The 21,680-nt window shown below is 51.5% G+C and overlaps 1 protein-coding gene and 1 long non-coding RNA gene across 2 annotated transcripts; one reads left to right on the top strand and one right to left on the bottom strand.

Moving 5' to 3' along the window:
- The first annotated feature begins 865 nt into the window (after nt 1–865).
- Nucleotides 866–1,785, top strand: LOC128782584 (uncharacterized). The gene is made up of 3 exons (XR_008428855.1): nt 866–1,147; nt 1,412–1,500; nt 1,726–1,785. It is a non-coding gene; the product is annotated as an uncharacterized LOC128782584 (long non-coding RNA).
- Nucleotides 1,786–1,872: 87 nt separating this feature from the next.
- Nucleotides 1,873–21,260, bottom strand: RING1 (ring finger protein 1; the record flags this gene model as incomplete). The annotated part of the gene is made up of 5 exons (XM_053932987.1): nt 1,873–2,381; nt 4,290–4,461; nt 7,193–7,513; nt 16,586–16,801; nt 21,100–21,260. Coding segments are annotated over 5 exons (972 nt in total), but the record flags the coding sequence as incomplete, so codon positions are not given.
- Nucleotides 21,261–21,680: the final 420 nt, after the last annotated feature.

The following is a 21,680-nucleotide window of genomic DNA, read 5'->3' as shown; positions in this document are numbered from 1 at the left end:
GCTCTCTGGGGTGGAATTTTGGGGATCCCCGGGGTGGAATTTTGGGCTTCTCCCAGATTTTGGGGATCCCCAGGGTGGAATTTTGGGGTCCCCGAGTGAATTTTGGGATCCCTGGAGTGGATTTTGGGGTCCCCAGGATGAATTTTGGGATCCCTGGGGTGGATTTTGGGGTGCCTGGGGTGAATTTTGGGATCCCTGGGGTCGATTTCGGGGTCCCCGAGTGAATTTTGGGATCCCTGGAGTGGATTTTGGGGTCCCCAGGATGAATTTTGGGAATTTTAGGGACCCTCAGGGCGGTCCGGGGCTCTCTGGGGTGGAATTTTGGGGATCCCCGGGGTGGAATTTTGGGCTTCTCCCAGATTTTGGGGATCCCCAGGCGAATTTGGGGATCCCCAGGGTGGAATTTCGGGATCTCTGGGGTGAATTTTAGGGTCCCCAGGATGAATTTTGGGATCCCTGGGTTGGATTTTGGGGATCCCCAGGGTGGAATTTTGGGGTCCCCAAGTGAATTTTGGGATCCCTGGGTTGGATTTTGGGGTCCCCGAGTGAATTTGGGGATCCCTGGGGTGGATTTTGGGGTCCCCAAGTGAATTTTGGGGTTCCCAGGATGAATTTGGGGATCCCTGGAGTGAATTTTGGGGTCCCCGAGTGAATTTTGGGATCGCTGGGGTGGATTTTGGGGTCCGCAGAATGAATTGTGGGGGATTTTGGCATCCTTGGGGTGAATTTTGGGGGTCCCCAGTTGGATTTTGGGATCCCCAGATGCATTTTGGGGTCTCCAGGTTGGATTTTGGGGGATTTCAGGGTGCCTGGATGGATTTCGGGGTGCCCAGGTGGATTTCGGGGTGCCCAGGTGGATTTTGGGTGCCCAGGTTGGATTTTGGTGTCCCTGGAGGGATTTCGGGGTGCCCAGGTGGATTTTGGGGTCCCCAGGTTGGATTTGGTGTTCCCAGGTGGATTTTGGGGTTACCTGGGTGGATTTTGGGGTCCCCAGGTTGGATTTGGTGTTCCCAGGTGGATTTTGGGGCCCCTGGTTGGATTTCGGGGTGCCCAGATGGATTTTGGTGTCCCCAGGTGGATTTTGGGGTGCCCAGATGGATTTTTGGGGTCCCCAGTTGGATTTCGGGGTGCCCGGATGGATTTTTGGGTGCCCAGTTTGTATTTTGGGGTCCCCAGTTGGATTTCAGGGTCCCCAGTTGGATTTCGGGGTGCCCAGATGGATTTTTGGGGTCCCCAGTTGGATTTTGGTGTCCCCGGATGGATTTTTGGTGACCCCAGTTGGATTTCGGGGTATCCCCGGATGGATTTTGGTGTCCCCAGGTGGATTTCGGGGTGCCCAGATGGATTTTGGGGTCCCCAGTTGGATTTCAGGGTGCCCGGATGGATTTTGGGGTGCCCAGTTGTATTTCAGGGTGCCCAGGTTGGATTTTGGTGTCCCCGGATGGATTTTGGGGTCCCCACATGAATTCTGATCTCCCCGGATGGATTTTGGGGTCCCCAGTTGGATTTTGGTGACCCCAGTTGGATTTCAGGGTCCCCGAATGGATTTTTGGGGTCCCCAGTTGGATTTCAGGGTATCCCCGGATGGATTTCGGTGTCCCCAGGTGGATTTCAGGGTGCCCGGATGGATTTTGGTGTCCACGGATGGATTTCGGGGTGCCCGGATGGATTTCGGGGTCCCCAGTTGCATTTTGGTGTCCGCAGATGGATTTTTGGTGTCCCCAGTTTGTATTTTTGGGTCCCCAGTTTGTATTTCAGTGTCCCCGGATGGATTTCGGGGTGCCCGGATGGATTTTTGGTGTCCCCAGTTTGTATTTTTGGGGTCCCCAGTTTGTATTTCGGTGTCCCCGGATGGATTTCGGGGTGCCCGGATGGATTTCGGGGTGCCCGGATGGATTTTTGGGTCCCCAGTTTGTATTTTGGTGTCCCCGGATGGATTTCGGGGTGCCCGGATGGATTTCGGGGTGCCCGGATGGATTTTGGTGTCCCTGGATGGATTTCGGGGTGCCCGGATGGATTTTTGGGTCCCCAGTTTGTATTTTGGTGTCCCTGGATGGATTTTGGTGTCCCTGGATGGATTTCGGGGTGCCCGGATGGATTTTTGGGTCCCCAGTTTGTATTTTTGGGTCCCCGGATGGATTTCGGGGTCCCCGGATGGATTTTGGTGTCCCTGGATGGATTTCGGGGTGCCCGGATGGATTTTTGGGTCCCCAGTTTGGATTTTTGGGTCCCCGGATGGATTTCGGGGTGCCCGGATGGATTTTTGGGGCGCTTTGGGGCTATTTCTGCTCCTTGGCGGGGGCGTAGTAGAGCTCCAGGGGTTTGCTGAGCTTCCAGAACTTCTCGTTCACCAACTCCAGCGTCAGCGACCCGTTCAGGGGCTGGGGGGACAGAACGGGGGTCAGCACCCCAAAAATACCCCAAAAACACCCCAAAAATCCCCCCAGGACCCGTTCAGGGGCTGGGGGGACAGAACGGGGGTCAGCACCCCAAAAATACCCCAAAAACACCCCAAAAATACCCAAAAATCCCCCCAGGACCCGTTCAGGGGCTGGGGGGACAGAACGGGGGTCAGCACCCCAAAAATACCCCAAAATCACCCCAAAATCACCCCAAAAATCCCCCCAGGACCCGTTCAGGGGCTGGGGGGACAGAACGGGGGTCAGCACCCCAAAAATACCCAAAATCACCCCAAAAATCCCCCAAGACCCGTTCAGGGGCTGGGGGGACACAAACGGGGGTCAGCACCCCAAAAATACCCCAAAAACACCCCAAAAATCCCCCCAGGACCCGTTCAGGGGCTGGGGGGATAGAAGGGGGGTCAGCACCCCAAAATCACCCCAAAAATACCCAAAATCACCCCAAAAATCCCCCCAGGACCCGTTCAGGGGCTGGGGGGACAGAACGGGGGTCAGCACCCCAAAAATACCCCAAAATCACCCCAAAAATCCCCCAAGACCCGTTCAGGGGCTGGGGGGACACAAACGGGGGTCAGCACCCCAAAAATACCCCAAAAACACCCCAAAAATCCCCCCAGGACCCGTTCAGGGGCTGGGGGGATAGAAGGGGGGTCAGCACCCCAAAATCACCCCAAAAATACCCAAAATCACCCCAAAAATCCCCCCAGGACCCGTTCAGGGGCTGGGGGGACAGAACGGGGGTCAGCACCCCAAAAATGCCCAAAATCACCCCAAAAATCCCCCCAGGACCCGTTCAGGGGCTGGGGGAAAACAAATGGGGGTCAGCACCCCAAAAACACCCCAAATCACCCCAAAAATACCCAAAACCACCCCAAAACACCCCAAAATCACCCGAAAATCACCCCAAAAATCCCCCAAAATACCTAAAAACACCCCAAAAATACCTCAAAAATACCCAGAAGCACCCCAAAAATACCCAAAATCACCCCAAAAATACCCCAAAAATACCCCAAATCACCCCAAAAATACCCCAAAAATACCCAAAATCACCCCAAAAATACCCCAAAAATACCCAAAATCACCCAAAAATTACTCAAAAATCCCCAAAATCATCCCAAAAATACCCAAAATCACCCCAAATCACCCCAAAAATCCCCCCAGGACCCGTTCAGGGCCCGGGGCGTCGAAATTCGGGGTCACTGCTCTGAAAACCCCAAAAAAACCCCAAAAAACCCCAAAAATTTCCCTCAGGGACCCCCCAAAATTCCCCTCAAATCCCCGGGTCACTTCCGGGTTATACCGGAAGTTCCGGTGACGTCATCACCAGAAATGATGGCGGCCATGCTGCCCAAGCTCCTCCCACCCACTTCCGGTCCACTTCCGGGTTTTACCGGAAGTTCTGGTGCTGACATAACAGGAAGTGACATCAGCCATGTTCACTCCCCCACTTCCGCTTCACTTCCTGGTTTTACCGGAAGTGATGTCGGCCCCACCCACTTCCTGTTTCTTTCCGGGTTTTACCGGAGGTTACACCGGCCATGTTCCCCAGGCCCCACCCACTTCCGGTTCACTTCCTGGGTTTACCGGAAGTGATGTTGGCCATCTCCCCCATATCCCACCCACTTCCGGTTCACTTCCTGGTTCCCCAGAAGTGACGTCAGCCATGATCCCCAGGCCCCTCCCCGCCATTTCCGCCTCACTCCCGGGTTTCCCCCGGAAGCGCGGGCGCCGCCATCACAGGAAGTGACGTCGGCCATGTTCCCCAGGCCCCTCCCCGCCATTTCCGCCTCACTTCCGGGTTTCCCCCGGAAGCGCGGGCGCCGCCATCACAGGAAGTGACGCGGGCCGCGCCGGCGGGGCGGCGGTTACCGTCAGGGCGCCGCCGTTGGTGCCGCTGTAGATGCCATATTGCTTCTCGCTGACGTCACCCAGCGAGGGGGCGGGGTCAGCCCCGGGGGGCGGGGCCTCCTCCAGGGCGATGCGCAGCGCCAGGTACTTGGAGAGGTGATCCACGGTGGCGTTGGAGGTGGTTTTCACGAACCTGCGGGGGGAAATTCGGGGTGAATCCAGGGGAAAACGGGAATTCCGGGATGGGAGCAGGGGTCTGGAAAAAATCTGGGGGAAAAAACAGGAAAAAATCCGGGAAAAAACGGGGAAAAAATGGGAAAAAAATGGGGAAAAATGGGAATGGGAGAGGGGAGCCATGATGGCGATCGAGGTGGTTTTCACGAACCTGGGGGGAAAAAATCCTGGGAAAATTGGGGTGAATCCACGGGAAAATGGGAATTCTGGGGTTTGGAAAAAATCTGGGGAAAAATCTGGGGAAAATGTGGGAAAAAATGGGGAAAAAATGGGAAAAAAGGGCAAAAAATGGGAGTGGGAGAGGGGAGCCACGGTGGTGCTTTGAACCAACCTGGGGGGGAAAAATCCTGGAAAAATTGGGGTGAATCCACGGGAAAATGGGAATTCTGGGGTTTGGAAAAAATCGAGGGAAAAAAAGGGGAAAAAATCCGGGAAAAAATGGGGAAAAAATGGGAAAAATGGGAATGGGAGAGGGGAGCCATGATGGCGATCGAGGTGGTTTTCATGAACCTGGGGGGAAAAAATCCTGGGAAATTTGGGGTGAATCCACGGGAAAATGGGAATTCTGGGGTTTGGAAAAAATCGGGGGGAAAAAATGGGAAAAATGTGGGAAAAAATGGGAAAAAATCGGGAAAAAAAGGAAAAAAATGGGAGTGGGAGAGGTGATCCACGGTGGCGTTGGAGGTGGTTTTCACGAACCCGGGGAGGGAAATTCGGGGTGAATCCATGGGAAAATGGGAATTCCGGGATGGGACGGGGGTCTGGAAAAAATCCGGGGGAAAAATGGGAAAAATCTGGGAAAAAACGGGGAAAAAATGGGAAAAAATGGGAATGGGAGAGGAGAGCCATGATGGCGATCGAGGTGGTTTTCATGAACCTGGGGGGGAAAAATCATGGAAAAATCGGGGTGAATCCACGGGAAAATGGGAATTCTGGGGTTTGGAAAAAATCGGGGGAAAAAATGGGAAAAATCTGGGAAAAAATGGGGAAAAAATTGGAAAATGGGAAAAAATGGGAAAAATGGGAGTGGGAGGGAGCGCTGAGGTGGAAAAATGTGGGAGGAAAATCCATGGGAAAATGCAGGGAGGAGGAAGAGGAGGAGGAGGAAGAGGAAGAGGAGGAGGAAGAGGAAGAGGAGGAGGAAGAGGAAGAGGAGGAAGAGGAAGAAAATGGGGAAGGGGAGGAAGGGGAGCAGCGGGAAGGGGAAGAGAGAAAACAGGGACAGGAAGAGGAAGATGAGGATGAAGATGAGGATGAGGATGAGGATGAAGATGAGGATGAGGATGATGATGATGAAGGTGATGAAGGCTCACCGTGTCTGGCAGTACTCGCCCTTCTCCACCAGCAGGGGGCGTGGCCGGAAGGGGAACAGGAAGTGGAACAGGAACAGGAAGTGGCACAGGAAGATGAGGATGAAGATGAGGATGAAGATGAGGATGATGACGATGAAGGCTCACCGTGTCTGGCAGCACTCGCCCTTCTCCACCAGCAGGGGGCGTGGCCGGAAGGGAACAGGAAGTGGAACAGGAACAGGAAGTGGAACAGGAAGTGGAACAGGAAGTGGCACAGGAAGATGAAGATGAGAATGAGGATGAAAGGGATGAAGATGATGATGATGAAGGTGATGAAGGCTCACCGTGTGTGGCAGCACTCGCCCTTCTCCACCAGCAGGGGGCGTGGCCGGAAGGGGAACAGGAAGTGGAACAGGAACAGGAAGTGGCACAGGAAGATGAGGATGAGGATGAAGATGAGGATGAGGATGAGGATGATGAAGGTGAGGAAGGCTCACCGTGTCTGGCAGCACTCGCCCTTCTCCACCAGCAGGGGGCGTGGCCGGAAGGGAACAGGAAGTGGAACAGGAACAGGAAGTGGAACAGGAAGTGGCACAGGAAGATGAGGATGAGGATGAAGGGGATGAAGATGATGATGATGATGAAGGTGATGAAGGCTCACCGTGTCTGGCAGTACTCGCCCTTCTCCACCAGCAGGGGGCGTGGCCGGAAGGGGAACAGGAAGTGGAACAGGAACAATAAGTGGAACAGGAAGTGGAACAGGAAGTGGAACAGGAAGTGGAACAGGAAGTGGCACAGGAAGATGAGGATGAAGATGAGGATGAGGATGAAGGGGATGAAGATGATGATGAAGGTGATGAAGGCTCACCGTGTCTGGCAGTACTCGCCCTTCTCCACCAGCAGGGGGTGTGGCCGGAAGGGGAAGTGAAACAGGAAGTGGAACAGGAACAGGAAGTGGAACAGGAAGTGGAAGATGACGATGAAGAGGAGGATGAGGATGATGATGATGAAGGTGATGAAGGCTCACCGTGTCTGGCAGTACTCGCCCTTCTCCACCAGCAGGGGGTGTGGCCGGAAGGGGAACAGGAAGTGGAACAGGAACAGGAAGTGGAACAGGAACAGGAAGTGGAACAGGAAGTGGAACAGGAAGTGGCAGAGGAAGTGGCACAGGAAGATGAGGATGAAGATGAGGATGAGGATGAAGGGGACGAAGATGATGATGAAGGTGAGGAAGGCTCACCGTGTCTGGCAGTACTCGCCCTTCTCCACCAGCAGGGGGTGTGGCCGGAAGGGAACAGGAAGTGGAACAGGAACAGGAAGTGGAACAGGAAGTGGCACAGGAAGATGAGGATGAGGATGAAGGGGATGAAGATGATGATGAAGGTGATGAAGGCTCACCGTGTCTGGCAGTACTCGCCCTTCTCCACCAGCAGGGGGTGTGGCCGGAAGACGAGCTCGATCTCGCTGCTTCCCGCTTCCGCCTCCGCCTCGGGGCTGCCCCGCCCCCCGGGCCCGGCCCCGCCCCCGGCCCCGCCCGGCCCCGCCCCCTCAGGCGCGGCCTCGGCCTCGGGGTCGGGCCCGGAGTCGTCGGAGGCGCGCGAGCGCTTCCGGCTGGGCCCCGGCGGCTCCGGCGGCGTCCCCAGCGCCTCCAGCCCCTCCTCGCCCCCCGAGAACCCCGCGGGGTCCGACTCGGCCGCCAGCTTCCGCACCCGCTGCGCCCTGCGGGGAAAACGGGGAGAAAAACGGGATTTTAGGGGAAAATAACGGGATTTGAGGGGAAAAAAACCGGGATTTTAGGGGGAAAATAATGGGATTTTAGGGGGGAAATTAATGGGATTTAATGGGGGTCTAATAGGGGAAACCCCGCAGGGTCCGACTCGGGCGCCAGCCCCCGCACCCGCTGCGCCCTGCGGGGAAAACGGGGAGAAAAACGGGATTTTAGGGAAAAAATAATGGGGAAATAATGGGGAAAATAATGGGGAATTAATGGGGAATTAATGGGGAATTAATGGGAATTAATGGGGGTCTAATGGGGAAACCCCGCGGGGTCCGACTCGGCCACCAGCTTCCGCACCCGCTGCGCCCTGCGGGGAAAAACGGGGAGAAAAACGGGATTTTAGGGAAAAAATGGAGAAATAATAGGGAAAATAATGGGGAATTAATGGGGAATTAATGGGGAATTAATGGGAATTAATGGGGGAAATAATGGGGAAACCCCGCGGGGTCTGACTCGGGCGCCAGCTCCCGCACCCGCTGCGCCCTGCGGGGAAAACGGGGAGAAAAACGGGATTTTAGGGAAAAAAATGGAGAAATAATAGGGAAAATAATGGGGAATTAATGGGGAATTAATGGGAATTAATGGGGGTCTAATGGGGAAACCCCGCGGGGTCCGACTCGGCCGCCAGCTTCCGCACCCGCTGCGCCCAGCGGGGAAAACGGGGAGAAAAATGGGATTTTAGGGGAAAATAACGGGATTGCAGGGGAAAAATAACTGGATTTTAGGGGAAAAAAAACGGGATTTTAGGGGAAAAAATGGGATTTTAGGGGAAAAAAACGTGATTTTAGGGGGAAAAAACAGGATTACAGGGGGAAAAAATGGGATTTTAGAGAAAAAAACGGGATTTTAGGGGAAAAAAATGGGATTTTAGGGGGAAAAAACAGGATTACAGGGGGAAAAAATGGGATTATAGAGAAAAAAACGGGATTTTAGGGGAAAAAATGGGATTTTAGGGGAAAAAAAGGGATTTTAGGGGAAAAAAGGGGATTTTAGGGGAAAAAAAACGGGATTTTAGGGGGAAAAATGGGATTGTAGGGGGAAAAATGGGATTTTAGGGGAAAAAATGGGATTTTAGGGGAAAAAATTGGATTTTAGGGGGAAAAAATGGGATTTTAGGGGAAAAATTGGATTTTAGGGGAAAAAACCGTGATTTTAGGGGGAAAAATGCGATTGTAGGGGGGAAAAATGGGATTTTAGGGGAAAAATAATGGGATTTTAGGGGAGAAAAATGGGATTTTAGAGAAAAATAATGGGGAAATAATGGGGGAAATAATGGGGAATAACGGGAAAAATAATGGGGAAAAGAATGGGATTTTAGAGAAGAATAATGTGGAAAATAATGGGATTTCAGAGAAAAATAACAGGGAAATAATGGGGGAAATAATGGGATTTTCGAGAAAAATACTGGGGGAAATAATGGGGATTAACAGGAAAAAAATGGGGGAAATAATTGGGAAATAATGGGATTTTAGAGGAAAATAATGGGGAAAATAATGGGGAAAAACAGGAAAAAAATGGGGGAAATAATGGGATTTTTAGGGGAAAACAATGGGATTTTTAGGGGGAAACAATGGGATTTTCAGGGGGAAACAACGGGGAAATAAAGGGAATTTAGAGAAAAAGAACTGGAAAAATACAGGAAAAAATAAGAGAACTCAACAGAAAAAATAGCAGGAAAAATAATGGAATTTTTAGGGGAAAATCCCAGGATTTTAGGGAATAAAAGGGACAATTTCTGAGCCATTTTCTCCCCAAACCCCACAAAACCGCCCCAAAATGCCGTAAAAAAACGGGAATTTTGGGAATTCCTCCCGGACCTGTGCATGGCCTGCAACCTGAACAGCAATTTCAGGAATTTTGGTGCCATTTTGGGTCCATTTCCCCCCATTTTTACCCCGTTTTTCGCGCCCTTTTCCCCCCAGAACCCACAAAACCGCCCCAAAATCCCGGAAAAAAACGGGAATTTCGGGAATTCCTCCCGGACCTGTGCATGGCCTGCAACCTGAACAGGAATTTCAGGAATTTTGGTGATTTCGGTGCCATTTTGGTGCCATTTTGGGTCCATTTCCCCCCATTTTGGGTCCATTTTTACCCCGTTTTTTGCGCCGTTTTCCCCCCAAACCCCACAAAACCGCCCCAGAATCCCAGAAAAAAACGGGAATTTCGGGAATTCCTCCCGAACCTGTGCCTGGCCTGCAACCTGAACAGCAATTTCAGGAATTTTGGTGTCATTTTGGTGCCATTTTGGGCCCATTTCCCCCCATTTTGGGTCCATTTTTACCCCGTTTTTCGCGCCAATTTCACCCCAAACCCCACAAAACCGCCCCAAAATCCTGGAAAAAACCAGGAATTTCGGGAATTCCTCCCAGACCTGTGCATGGCCTGCAACCTGAACAGGAATTTCAGGAAATTTTATGATTTTGGTGCCATTTTGGTGCCATTTCCCCTCAATTTGGGCCCATTTCTGCCCCTTTTTTCGCGCCGTTTTCACCCCAAACCCCACAAAAACACCCCAAAATCCCTTAAAAAAACGGGAATTTCGGGAATTCCTCCCGGACCTGTGCATGGCCTGCAACCTGAACAGGAATTTCAGGAATTTTCATGGATTTGGGTGATTTTGGTGCCATTTTGGGTCCATTTTTACCCCGTTTTTCGCGCCGTTTTCCCCCAAACCCCACAAAACCACCCCAAAATCCCGTAAAAAAACGGGAATTTCGGGAATTCCTCCCGGACCTGTGCATGGCCTGCAACCTGAACAGGAATTTCAGGAATTTTGGTGCCATTTTGGTGCCATTTCCCCCCATTTTTACCCCGTTTTTCGCGCCGATTTCACCCCAAACCCCACAAAACCGCCCCAGAATCCCGTAAAAAACCGGGAATTTCGGGAATTCCTCCTGGACCTGTGCATGGCCTGCATCCTGAACAGGAATTTCAGGAATTTTCATGGATTTGGGTGATTTTGGTGCCATTTTGGGTCCATTTCCCCCCATTTTGTGCCCCATTTTTCGCGCCGTTTTCACCCCAAACCCCACAAAACCGCCCCAGAATCCCATAAAAAAACGGGAATTTCGGGAATTCCTCCCGGACCTGTGCATGGCCTGCAACCTGAACAGGAATTTCAGGAATTTTGGTGATTTTGGTGCCATTTTGGGCCCATTTTGGGCCCATTTCCCCCCATTTTGGGTCCATTTTTACCCCGTTTTTCGCGCCGTTTTCCCCCCAAACCCCACAAAAATGCCCCAAAATCCCAGAAAAAAACGGGAATTTTGGGAATTCCTCCCGGACCTGTGCCTGGCCTGCAACCTGAACAGGAATTTCAGGAAATTTTATGATTTTGGTGCCATTTTGGGTCCATTTCCCCCCATTTTGGGCCCATTTTCACCCCGTTCTTCGCGCCGATTTCACCCCAAACCCCAAAAAACCGCCCCAGAATCCCATAAAAAACCGGGAATTTCGGGAATTCCTCCTGGACCTGTGCCTGGCCTGCAACCTGAACAGGAATTTCAGGAAATTTTATGATTTTGGTGCCATTTTGGGCCCATTTCCCCCCATTTTGGGCCCATTTCTGCCCCGTTTTTTGCGCCGTTTTCACCCCAAACCCCATAAGAACGCCCCAAAATCCCATAAAAAACCAGGAATTTCGGGAATTCCTCCCGGACCTGTGCATGGCCTGCAACCTGAACAGGAATTTCAGGAATTTCAGGAATTTCGGTGCCATTTTGGTGCCGTTTTGGGTCCATTTCCCCCCATTTTGGGTCCATTTCTGCCCCGTTTTTCGGGCCATTTTCCCCCCAGAACCCACAAAACCGCCCCAGAACGCCGTAAAAAAACGGGAATTTCGGGAATTCCTCCCGGACCTGTGCATGGCCTGCAACCTGAACATGAATTTCAGGAATTTCAGGAATTTTGGTGCCATTTTGGTGCCATTTTGGGCCCATTTCCCCCCATTTTGGGCCCATTTCTGCCCCGTTTTTCGCGCCGTTTTCCCCCGAGACCCCACAAAACCGCCCCAGAATCCCAGAAAAAACCGGGAATTTCGGGAATTCCTCCCGGACCTGTGCATGGCCTGCAACCTGAACAGGAATTTCAGGAATTTTCATGGATTTGGGTGATTTTGGTGCCATTTTGGGTCCATTTCCCCCCATTTTGTGCCCCATTTTTTCGAGTTGTTTTCACCCCAGAACCCACAAAACCGCCCCAAAATCCCGGAAAAAAACGGGAATTTCGGGAATTCCTCCCGGACCTGTGCATGGCCTGCATCCTAAACAGGAATTTCAGGAATTTTGGTGCCATTTTGGTGCCATTTTGGGCCCATTTCCCCCCATTTTGGGCCCATTTTTACCCCGTTTTTCGCGCCGTTTTCCCCCCAGAACCCACAAAACCGCCCAAAAATCCCAGAAAAAAACGGGAATTTCGGGAATTCCTCCCGGACCTGTGCATGGCCTGCAACCTGAACAGGAATTTCAGGAATTTTGGTGATTTTGGTGCCATTTTGGGCCCATTTTGGGTCCATTTCCCCCCATTTTGGGCCCATTTCCCCCCATTTTGGGTCCATTTTTACCCCGTTTTTTGCGCCGTTTTCCCCCGAGACCCCACAAAACCGCCCCAGAATCCCGTAAAAAACCGGGAATTTCGGGAATTCCTCCTGGACCTGTGCATGGCCTGCAACCTGAACAGGAATTTCAGGAATTTTGGTGCCATTTTGGTGCCATTTTGGGCCCATTTCCCCCCATTTTGGGTCCATTTTTACCCCGTTTTTTGCGCCGTTTTCCCCCGAGACCCCACAAAACCGCCCCAGAATCCCGTAAAAAACCGGGAATTTTGGGAATTCCTCCCAGACCTGTGCATGGCCTGCAACCTGAACAGGAATTTCAGGAATTTTGGTGCCATTTTGGTGCCATTTTGGGCCCATTTCCCCCCATTTTGGGCCCATTTTTACCCCGTTTTTCGCGCCGTTTTCCCCCCAGAACCCACAAAACCGCCCAAAAATCCCAGAAAAAAACGGGAATTTCGGGAATTCCTCCCGGACCTGTGCATGGCCTGCAACCTGAACAGGAATTTCAGGAATTTTGGTGATTTTGGTGCCATTTTGGGCCCATTTTGGGTCCATTTCCCCCCATTTTGGGCCCATTTCCCCCCATTTTGGGTCCATTTTTACCCCGTTTTTTGCGCCGTTTTCCCCCGAGACCCCACAAAACCGCCCCAGAATCCCGTAAAAAACCGGGAATTTTGGGAATTCCTCCCAGACCTGTGCATGGCCTGCAACCTGAACAGGAATTTCAGGAATTTTGGTGCCATTTTGGTGCCATTTTGGGCCCATTTCCCCCCATTTTGGGTCCATTTTTACCCCGTTTTTTGCGCCGTTTTCACCCCAAACCCCATAAGAACGCCCCAAAATCCCTTAAAAAACCAGGAATTTCGGGAATTCCTCCCGGACCTGTGCATGGCCTGCAACCTGAACATGAATTTCAGGAATTTCAGGAATTTTGGTGCCATTTTGGTGCCATTTTGGGCCCATTTCCCCTCATTTTGGGCCCATTTCTGCCCCGTTTTTCGCGCCGTTTTCCCCCGAGACCCCACAAAACCGCCCCAGAATCCCAGAAAAAACCGGGAATTTCGGGAATTCCTCCCGGACCTGTGCATGGCCTGCAACCTGAACAGGAATTTCAGGAATTTTCATGGATTTGGGTGATTTTGGTGCCATTTTGGGTCCATTTCCCCCCATTTTGGGCCCATTTTTACCCCGTTTTTCGCGCCGTTTTCCCCCCAGAACCCACAAAACCGCCCAAAAATCCCAGAAAAAAAAGGGAATTTCGGGAATTCCTCCCGGACCTGTGCCTGGCCTGCAACCTGAACACCAATTTCAGGAATTTTGGTGATTTTGGTGCCATTTTGGGCCCATTTTGGGCCCATTTCCCCCCATTTTGGGTCCATTTCCCCCCATTTTGGGTCCATTTTTACCCCGTTTTTCGCGCCGTTTTCACCCCAAACCCCACAAAACCGCCCCAGAATCCCATAAAAAAACGGGAATTTCGGGAATTCCTCCCGGACCTGTGCATGGCCTGCAACCTGAACAGGAATTTCAGGAATTTTGGTGATTTTGGTGCCATTTTGGGCCCATTTTGGGCCCATTTCCCCCCATTTTGGGTCCATTTTTACCCCGTTTTTCGCGCCGTTTTCCCCCCAAACCCCACAAAAATGCCCCAAAATCCCAGAAAAAAACGGGAATTTTGGGAATTCCTCCCGGACCTGTGCCTGGCCTGCAACCTGAACAGGAATTTCAGGAAATTTTATGATTTTGGTGCCATTTTGGGTCCATTTCCCCCCATTTTGGGCCCATTTTCACCCCGTTCTTCGCGCCGATTTCACCCCAAACCCCAAAAAACCGCCCCAGAATCCCATAAAAAACCGGGAATTTCGGGAATTCCTCCTGGACCTGTGCCTGGCCTGCAACCTGAACAGGAATTTCAGGAAATTTTATGATTTTGGTGCCATTTTGGGCCCATTTCCCCCCATTTTGGGCCCATTTCTGCCCCGTTTTTTGCGCCGTTTTCACCCCAAACCCCATAAGAACGCCCCAAAATCCCATAAAAAACCAGGAATTTCGGGAATTCCTCCCGGACCTGTGCATGGCCTGCAACCTGAACAGGAATTTCAGGAATTTCAGGAATTTCGGTGCCATTTTGGTGCCGTTTTGGGTCCATTTCCCCCCATTTTGGGTCCATTTCTGCCCCGTTTTTCGGGCCATTTTCCCCCCAGAACCCACAAAACCGCCCCAGAACGCCGTAAAAAAACGGGAATTTCGGGAATTCCTCCCGGACCTGTGCATGGCCTGCAACCTGAACATGAATTTCAGGAATTTCAGGAATTTTGGTGCCATTTTGGTGCCATTTTGGGCCCATTTCCCCCCATTTTGGGCCCATTTCTGCCCCGTTTTTCGCGCCGTTTTCCCCCGAGACCCCACAAAACCGCCCCAGAATCCCAGAAAAAACCGGGAATTTCGGGAATTCCTCCCGGACCTGTGCATGGCCTGCAACCTGAACAGGAATTTCAGGAATTTTCATGGATTTGGGTGATTTTGGTGCCATTTTGGGTCCATTTCCCCCCATTTTGTGCCCCATTTTTCGAGTTGTTTTCACCCCAGAACCCACAAAACCGCCCCAAAATCCCGGAAAAAAACGGGAATTTCGGGAATTCCTCCCGGACCTGTGCATGGCCTGCATCCTAAACAGGAATTTCAGGAATTTTGGTGCCATTTTGGTGCCATTTTGGGCCCATTTCCCCCCATTTTGGGCCCATTTTTACCCCGTTTTTCGCGCCGTTTTCCCCCCAGAACCCACAAAACCGCCCAAAAATCCCAGAAAAAAACGGGAATTTCGGGAATTCCTCCCGGACCTGTGCATGGCCTGCAACCTGAACAGGAATTTCAGGAATTTTGGTGATTTTGGTGCCATTTTGGGCCCATTTTGGGTCCATTTCCCCCCATTTTGGGCCCATTTCCCCCCATTTTGGGTCCATTTTTACCCCGTTTTTTGCGCCGTTTTCCCCCGAGACCCCACAAAACCGCCCCAGAATCCCGTAAAAAACCGGGAATTTCGGGAATTCCTCCTGGACCTGTGCATGGCCTGCAACCTGAACAGGAATTTCAGGAATTTTGGTGCCATTTTGGTGCCATTTTGGGCCCATTTCCCCCCATTTTGGGTCCATTTTTACCCCGTTTTTTGCGCCGTTTTCCCCCGAGACCCCACAAAACCGCCCCAGAATCCCGTAAAAAACCGGGAATTTTGGGAATTCCTCCCAGACCTGTGCATGGCCTGCAACCTGAACAGGAATTTCAGGAATTTTGGTGCCATTTTGGTGCCATTTTGGGCCCATTTCCCCCCATTTTGGGCCCATTTTTACCCCGTTTTTCGCGCCGTTTTCCCCCCAGAACCCACAAAACCGCCCAAAAATCCCAGAAAAAAACGGGAATTTCGGGAATTCCTCCCGGACCTGTGCATGGCCTGCAACCTGAACAGGAATTTCAGGAATTTTGGTGATTTTGGTGCCATTTTGGGCCCATTTTGGGTCCATTTCCCCCCATTTTGGGCCCATTTCCCCCCATTTTGGGTCCATTTTTACCCCGTTTTTTGCGCCGTTTTCCCCCGAGACCCCACAAAACCGCCCCAGAATCCCGTAAAAAACCGGGAATTTTGGGAATTCCTCCCAGACCTGTGCATGGCCTGCAACCTGAACAGGAATTTCAGGAATTTTGGTGCCATTTTGGTGCCATTTTGGGCCCATTTCCCCCCATTTTGGGTCCATTTTTACCCCGTTTTTTGCGCCGTTTTCACCCCAAACCCCATAAGAACGCCCCAAAATCCCTTAAAAAACCAGGAATTTCGGGAATTCCTCCCGGACCTGTGCATGGCCTGCAACCTGAACATGAATTTCAGGAATTTCAGGAATTTTGGTGCCATTTTGGTGCCATTTTGGGCCCATTTCCCCTCATTTTGGGCCCATTTCTGCCCCGTTTTTCGCGCCGTTTTCCCCCGAGACCCCACAAAACCGCACCAAAATCCCAGAAAAAACCGGGAATTTCGGGAATTCCTCCCGGACCTGTGCATGGCCTGCAACCTGAACAGGAATTTCAGGAATTTTCATGGATTTGGGTGATTTTGGTGCCATTTTGGGTCCATTTCCCCCCATTTTGGGCCCATTTTTACCCCGTTTTTCGCGCCGTTTTCCCCCCAGAACCCACAAAACCGCCCAAAAATCCCAGAAAAAAAAGGGAATTTCGGGAATTCCTCCCGGACCTGTGCCTGGCCTGCAACCTGAACACCAATTTCAGGAATTTTGGTGATTTTGGTGCCATTTTGGGCCCATTTTGGGCCCATTTCCCCCCATTTTGGGTCCATTTCCCCCCATTTTGGGTCCATTTTTACCCCGTTTTTCGCGCCGTTTTCCCCCCAGAACCCACAAAACCGCCCCAGAATCCCATAAAAAACCGGGAATTTCGGGAATTCCTCCCGGACCTGTGCATGGCCTGCATCTTGAGGCCCTCCTCGATGCTGGAGCTGAGCGCCTGCTGGTTGTGCAGGCGGCTGAGCTTGGCCAGCACCCGGTCCTGGTGCGCCTCGTACTCGTCGCGGCTCGGGTAAATCTTGGAGATGAGCGCGTCGAAGTTGGGGTCGGGGCGCAGCGAGCGCTTGGACACCAGCTTCTTCCTGCACGTGGGACACTCCTTGTTCCTGGGGGGAAAAATCAGGGAAAAGTCAGGGAAAAATCAGGGAAAAATCGGGGGGAAAATGGGAAAAAAATTGGGGAAAAAACGGGGAAAGAATGGGGAAAGAACGGGGAAAAACAGGGAAATAACGGGGGGAAAATGTGGAAAAAATGGGATGGCAGCTTCTTCCTGCACGTGGGACACTCCTTGTTCCTGGGGGGAAAAATCAGGGAAAAGTCAGGGAAAAATCGGGGAAAAAATGGGAAAAAAATTGGGGAAAAAACGGGGAAAGAATGGGGAAAGAACAGGGAAAAAATGGGGAAAGAATGGGGAAAGAATGGGGAAAAATGGGATGGCAGCTTCTTCCTGCACGTGGGACACTCCTTGTTCCTGGGGGGAAAAATCAGGGAAAAGTCAGGGAAAAATCAGGGAAAAATCAGGCGGAAAATGGGAAAAAATTGGGGAAAAAACGGGGAAAGAATGGGGAAAAAACGGGGAAAAACAGGGAAATAACGGGGGGAAAATGGGGAAAAAATGGGATGGCAGCTTCTTCCTGCACGTGGGACACTCCTTGTTCCTGGGGGGAAAATCAGGGAAAAGTCAGGGAAAAGTCAGGGAAAAATCAGGGAAAAATCGGGGGGAAAATGGGAAAAAATCGGGGGGAAAATGGGAAAAATTTGGGGAAAAAACGGGGAAAAAATGGGGAAAAAATGGGGGAAAAATGGGGAAAAAATGGGATGGCAGCTTCTTCCTGGACGTGGGACACTCCTTGTTCCTGGGGGGAAAATCAGGGAAAAATCAGGGAAAAATCAGGGAAAAATCAGGCGGAAAATGGGGGGAAAATCGGGGGGAAAATGGGAAAAATTTGGGGAAAAAACAGGGAAAAAATGGGGAAAAAATGGGGGAAAAATGGGATGGCAGCTTCTTCCTGCACGTGGGACACTCCTTGTTCCTGGGGGGAAAAATCAGGGAAAAGTCAGGGAAAAATCAGGGAAAAATCGGGGGGAAAATGGGAAAAAAATTGGGGAAAAAACGGGGAAAGAATGGGGAAAGAACGGGGAAAAACAGGGAAATAACGGGGGGAAAATGTGGAAAAAATGGGATGGCAGCTTCTTCCTGCACGTGGGACACTCCTTGTTCCTGGGGGGAAAAATCAGGGAAAAGTCAGGGAAAAATCAGGGAAAAAATGGGAAAAAAATTGGGGAAAAAACGGGGAAAGAATGGGGAAAGAACAGGGAAAAAATGGGGAAAGAATGGGGAAAGAATGGGGAAAAATGGGATGGCAGCTTCTTCCTGCACGTGGGACACTCCTTGTTCCTGGGGGGAAAATCAGGGAAAAGTCAGGGAAAAATCAGGGAAAAATCAGGGAAAAATGGGAAAAAATTGGGGAAAAAACGGGGAAAGAATGTGGAAAAAACGGGGAAAAACAGGGAAATAACGGGGAGAAAATGGGGAAAAAATGGGATGGCAGCTTCTTCCTGCACGTGGGACACTCCTTGTTCCTGGGGGGAAAAATCAGGGAAAAGTCAGGGAAAAATCAGGGAAAAATCGGGGGGAAAATGGGAAAAAATTGGGGAAAAAACGGGGAAAGAATGGGGAAAAAACGGGGAAAAACAGGGAAATAACGGGGGGAAAATGGGGAAAAAATGGGATGGCAGCTTCTTCCTGCACGTGGGACACTCCTTGTTCCTGGGGGAAAATCAGGGAAAAGTCAGGGAAAAGTCAGGGAAAAATCAGGGAAAAATCGGGGGGAAAATGGGAAAAAATCGGGGGGAAAATGGGAAAAATTTGGGGAAAAAACGGGAAAAAATGGGGGAAAAAATGGGGGAAAAATGGGGAAAAAATGGGATGGCAGCTTCTTCCTGGACGTGGGACACTCCTTGTTCCTGGGGGGAAAATCAGGGAAAAATCAGGGAAAAATCAGGCGGAAAATGGGGGGAAAATCGGGGGGAAAATGGGAAAAATTTGGGGAAAAATGGGGAAAAAATGGGGGAAAAATGGGATGGCAGCTTCTTCCTGCACGTGGGACACTCCTTGTTCCTGGGGGAAAATCAGGGAAAAGTCAGGGAAAAGTCAGGGAAAAATCAGGGAAAAATCGGGGGGAAAATGGGAAAAAATCGGGGGGAAAATGGGAAAAATTTGGGGAAAAAACGGGGAAAAAATGGGGGAAAAAATGGGGGAAAAATGGGGAAAAAATGGGATGGCAGCTTCTTCCTGGACGTGGGACACTCCTTGTTCCTGGGGGGAAAATCAGGGAAAAATCAGGGAAAAATCAGGCGGAAAATGGGGGGAAAATCGGGGGGAAAATGGGAAAAATTTGGGGAAAAATGGGGAAAAAATGGGGGAAAAATGGGATGGCAGCTTCTTCCTGCACGTGGGACACTCCTTGTTCCTGGGGGAAAATCAGGGAAAAGTCAGGGAAAAGTCAGGGAAAAATCAGGGAAAAATCGGGGGGAAAATGGGAAAAAATCGGGGGGAAAATGGGAAAAATTTGGGGAAAAAACGGGGAAAAAATGGGGAAAAAATGGGGGAAAAATGGGGAAAAAATGGGATGGCAGCTTCTTCCTGGACGTGGGACACTCCTTGTTCCTGGGGGGAAAATCAGGGAAAAATCAGGGAAAAATCAGGCGGAAAATGGGGGGAAAATCGGGGGGAAAATGGGAAAAATTTGGGGAAAAATGGGGAAAAAATGGGGGAAAAATGGGATGGCAGCTTCTTCCTGCACGTGGGACACTCCTTGTTCCTGGGGGGAAAATCAGGGAAAAATCAGGGAAAAATCAGGGAAAAAATGGGAAAAAATTGGGGAAAAAACGGGGAAAAAATGGGGAAAAAATGGGGGGAAAATGTGGAAAGAATGGGATGGCAGCTTCTTCCTGCACGTGGGACACTCCTTGTTCCTGGGGGGAAAATCAGGGAAAAATCAGGGAAAAATCAGGGAAAAATCAGGGAAAAAATGGGAAAAAATTGGGGAAAAAACGGGGAAAGAATGGGGAAAGAACGGGGAAAGAATAGGGGGAAATTGGTGGAAAAATGGGGAAAAAAATGGAAAAAAAATGGGGAAAAATTGGTGGAAAAATTACGAAAATGGAAAAAAAATGGAGGAAAATGGGGGCAAATAGGGGGAAAGTCGTTGGAAAAATAGGGAAGAAATGGAAAAAAATGGGGGGAAATGGAAAAAAATGGGGGGAAATGGAGGGAAATTGGGGAAAAATGGGGGGAAATTGTGGAAAATGGGATTTGGGGAATTCCCTCCTGCTCTGGGACACTCCCGGCGCCTGCGGAAAACGGGGTGAAAAACGGGGAAATCAGGAAAAATGGGATTTGGGAATGGCACAGCGGGGACAACGACAGCGGTGACACACACAGGTGACACTCACAGGTGACACACACAGGTGACACACACAGGTGACAATGACACAGGTGACACACACAGGTGACACAGGTGACACACACAGGTGACACACACAGGTGACACACACAGGTGACACACACAGGTGACACACAGGTGACACACACAGGTGACACACACAGGTGACACACACAGGTGACACAGGTGACACACACAGGTGACACACACAGGTGACACACACAGGTGACACACAGGTGACACACACAGGTGACACACACAGGTGACACACACAGGTGACACACACAGGTGACACAGGTGACATACCCGCTCCTGAGCGCGGTGACGATGCAGTCGGAGCAGAAGCGGTGCAGGCACAGGGGTGACACACACAGGTGACAATGACACACACAGGTGACACAGGTGACACAGGTGACACACACAGGTGACACACACAGGTGACACACAGGTGACACACACAGGTGACACACACAGGTGACACACACAGGTGACACAGGTGACACACACAGGTGACACAGGTGACATACCCGCTCCTGAGCGCGGTGACGATGCAGTCGGAGCAGAAGCGGTGCAGGCACAGGGGTGACACACACAGGTGACAATGACACACACAGGTGACACAGGTGACACAGGTGACACACACAGGTGACACACACAGGTGACACACAGGTGACACACACAGGTGACACACACAGGTGACACAGGTGACATACCCACTCCTGAGCGCGGTGACGATGCAGTTGGAGCAGAAGCGGTGCAGGCACAGGGGTGACACACACAGGTGACACACACAGGTGACACACACAGGTGACACTCACAGGTGACACAGGTGACATACCCACTCCTGAGCGCGGTGACGATGCAGTCGGAGCAGAAGCGGTGCAGGCACAGGGGTGACACACACAGGTGACACACACAGGTGACACTGACACAGGTGACACACACAGGTGACATACCCACTCCTGAGCGCGGTGACGATGCAGTCGGAGCAGAAGCGGTGCAGGCACTCCTTGGTGGTCATGGTGTTCTTGAGCATGTCCAGGCAGATGGGGCACATCAGCTCCGAGTGCAGCGAGCGCGGCGACACCGCGATCTCCGTGCCGTCCATGATGGCCTCCTGGGGACAGGGACAGGGACATCAGGGACAGCCCTGGGGACACGGCTGTGACACAGCTGTGACACCGCGATCTCCGTGCCGTCCATGATGGCCTCCTGGGGACAGGGACAGGGACATCAGGGACAGCCCTGGGGACACGGCTGTGACACCGCGATCTCCGTGCCGTCCATGATGGCCTCCTGAAGGGACAGTGGGGACATCAGGGACATCAGGGACACCCATGGGGACACGGCTGTGACACAGCTGTGACACGGCTGTGACACCGCGATCTCCGTGCCGTCCATGATGGCCTCCTGGGGACAGGGACAGGGACATCAGGGACATCAGGGACACCCATGGGGACACGGCTGTGACACGGCTGTGACACGGCTGTGACACCGCGATCTCCGTGCCGTCCATGATGGCCTCCTGGGGACAGGG

The sequence above is a fragment of the Vidua chalybeata genome, assembly GCF_026979565.1.
Source record: "Vidua chalybeata isolate OUT-0048 chromosome 31 unlocalized genomic scaffold, bVidCha1 merged haplotype SUPER_31_unloc_1, whole genome shotgun sequence".
Taxonomy (NCBI): domain Eukaryota; kingdom Metazoa; phylum Chordata; class Aves; order Passeriformes; family Viduidae; genus Vidua; species Vidua chalybeata.
This window is presented reverse-complemented; position numbering and strand designations above follow the sequence as displayed.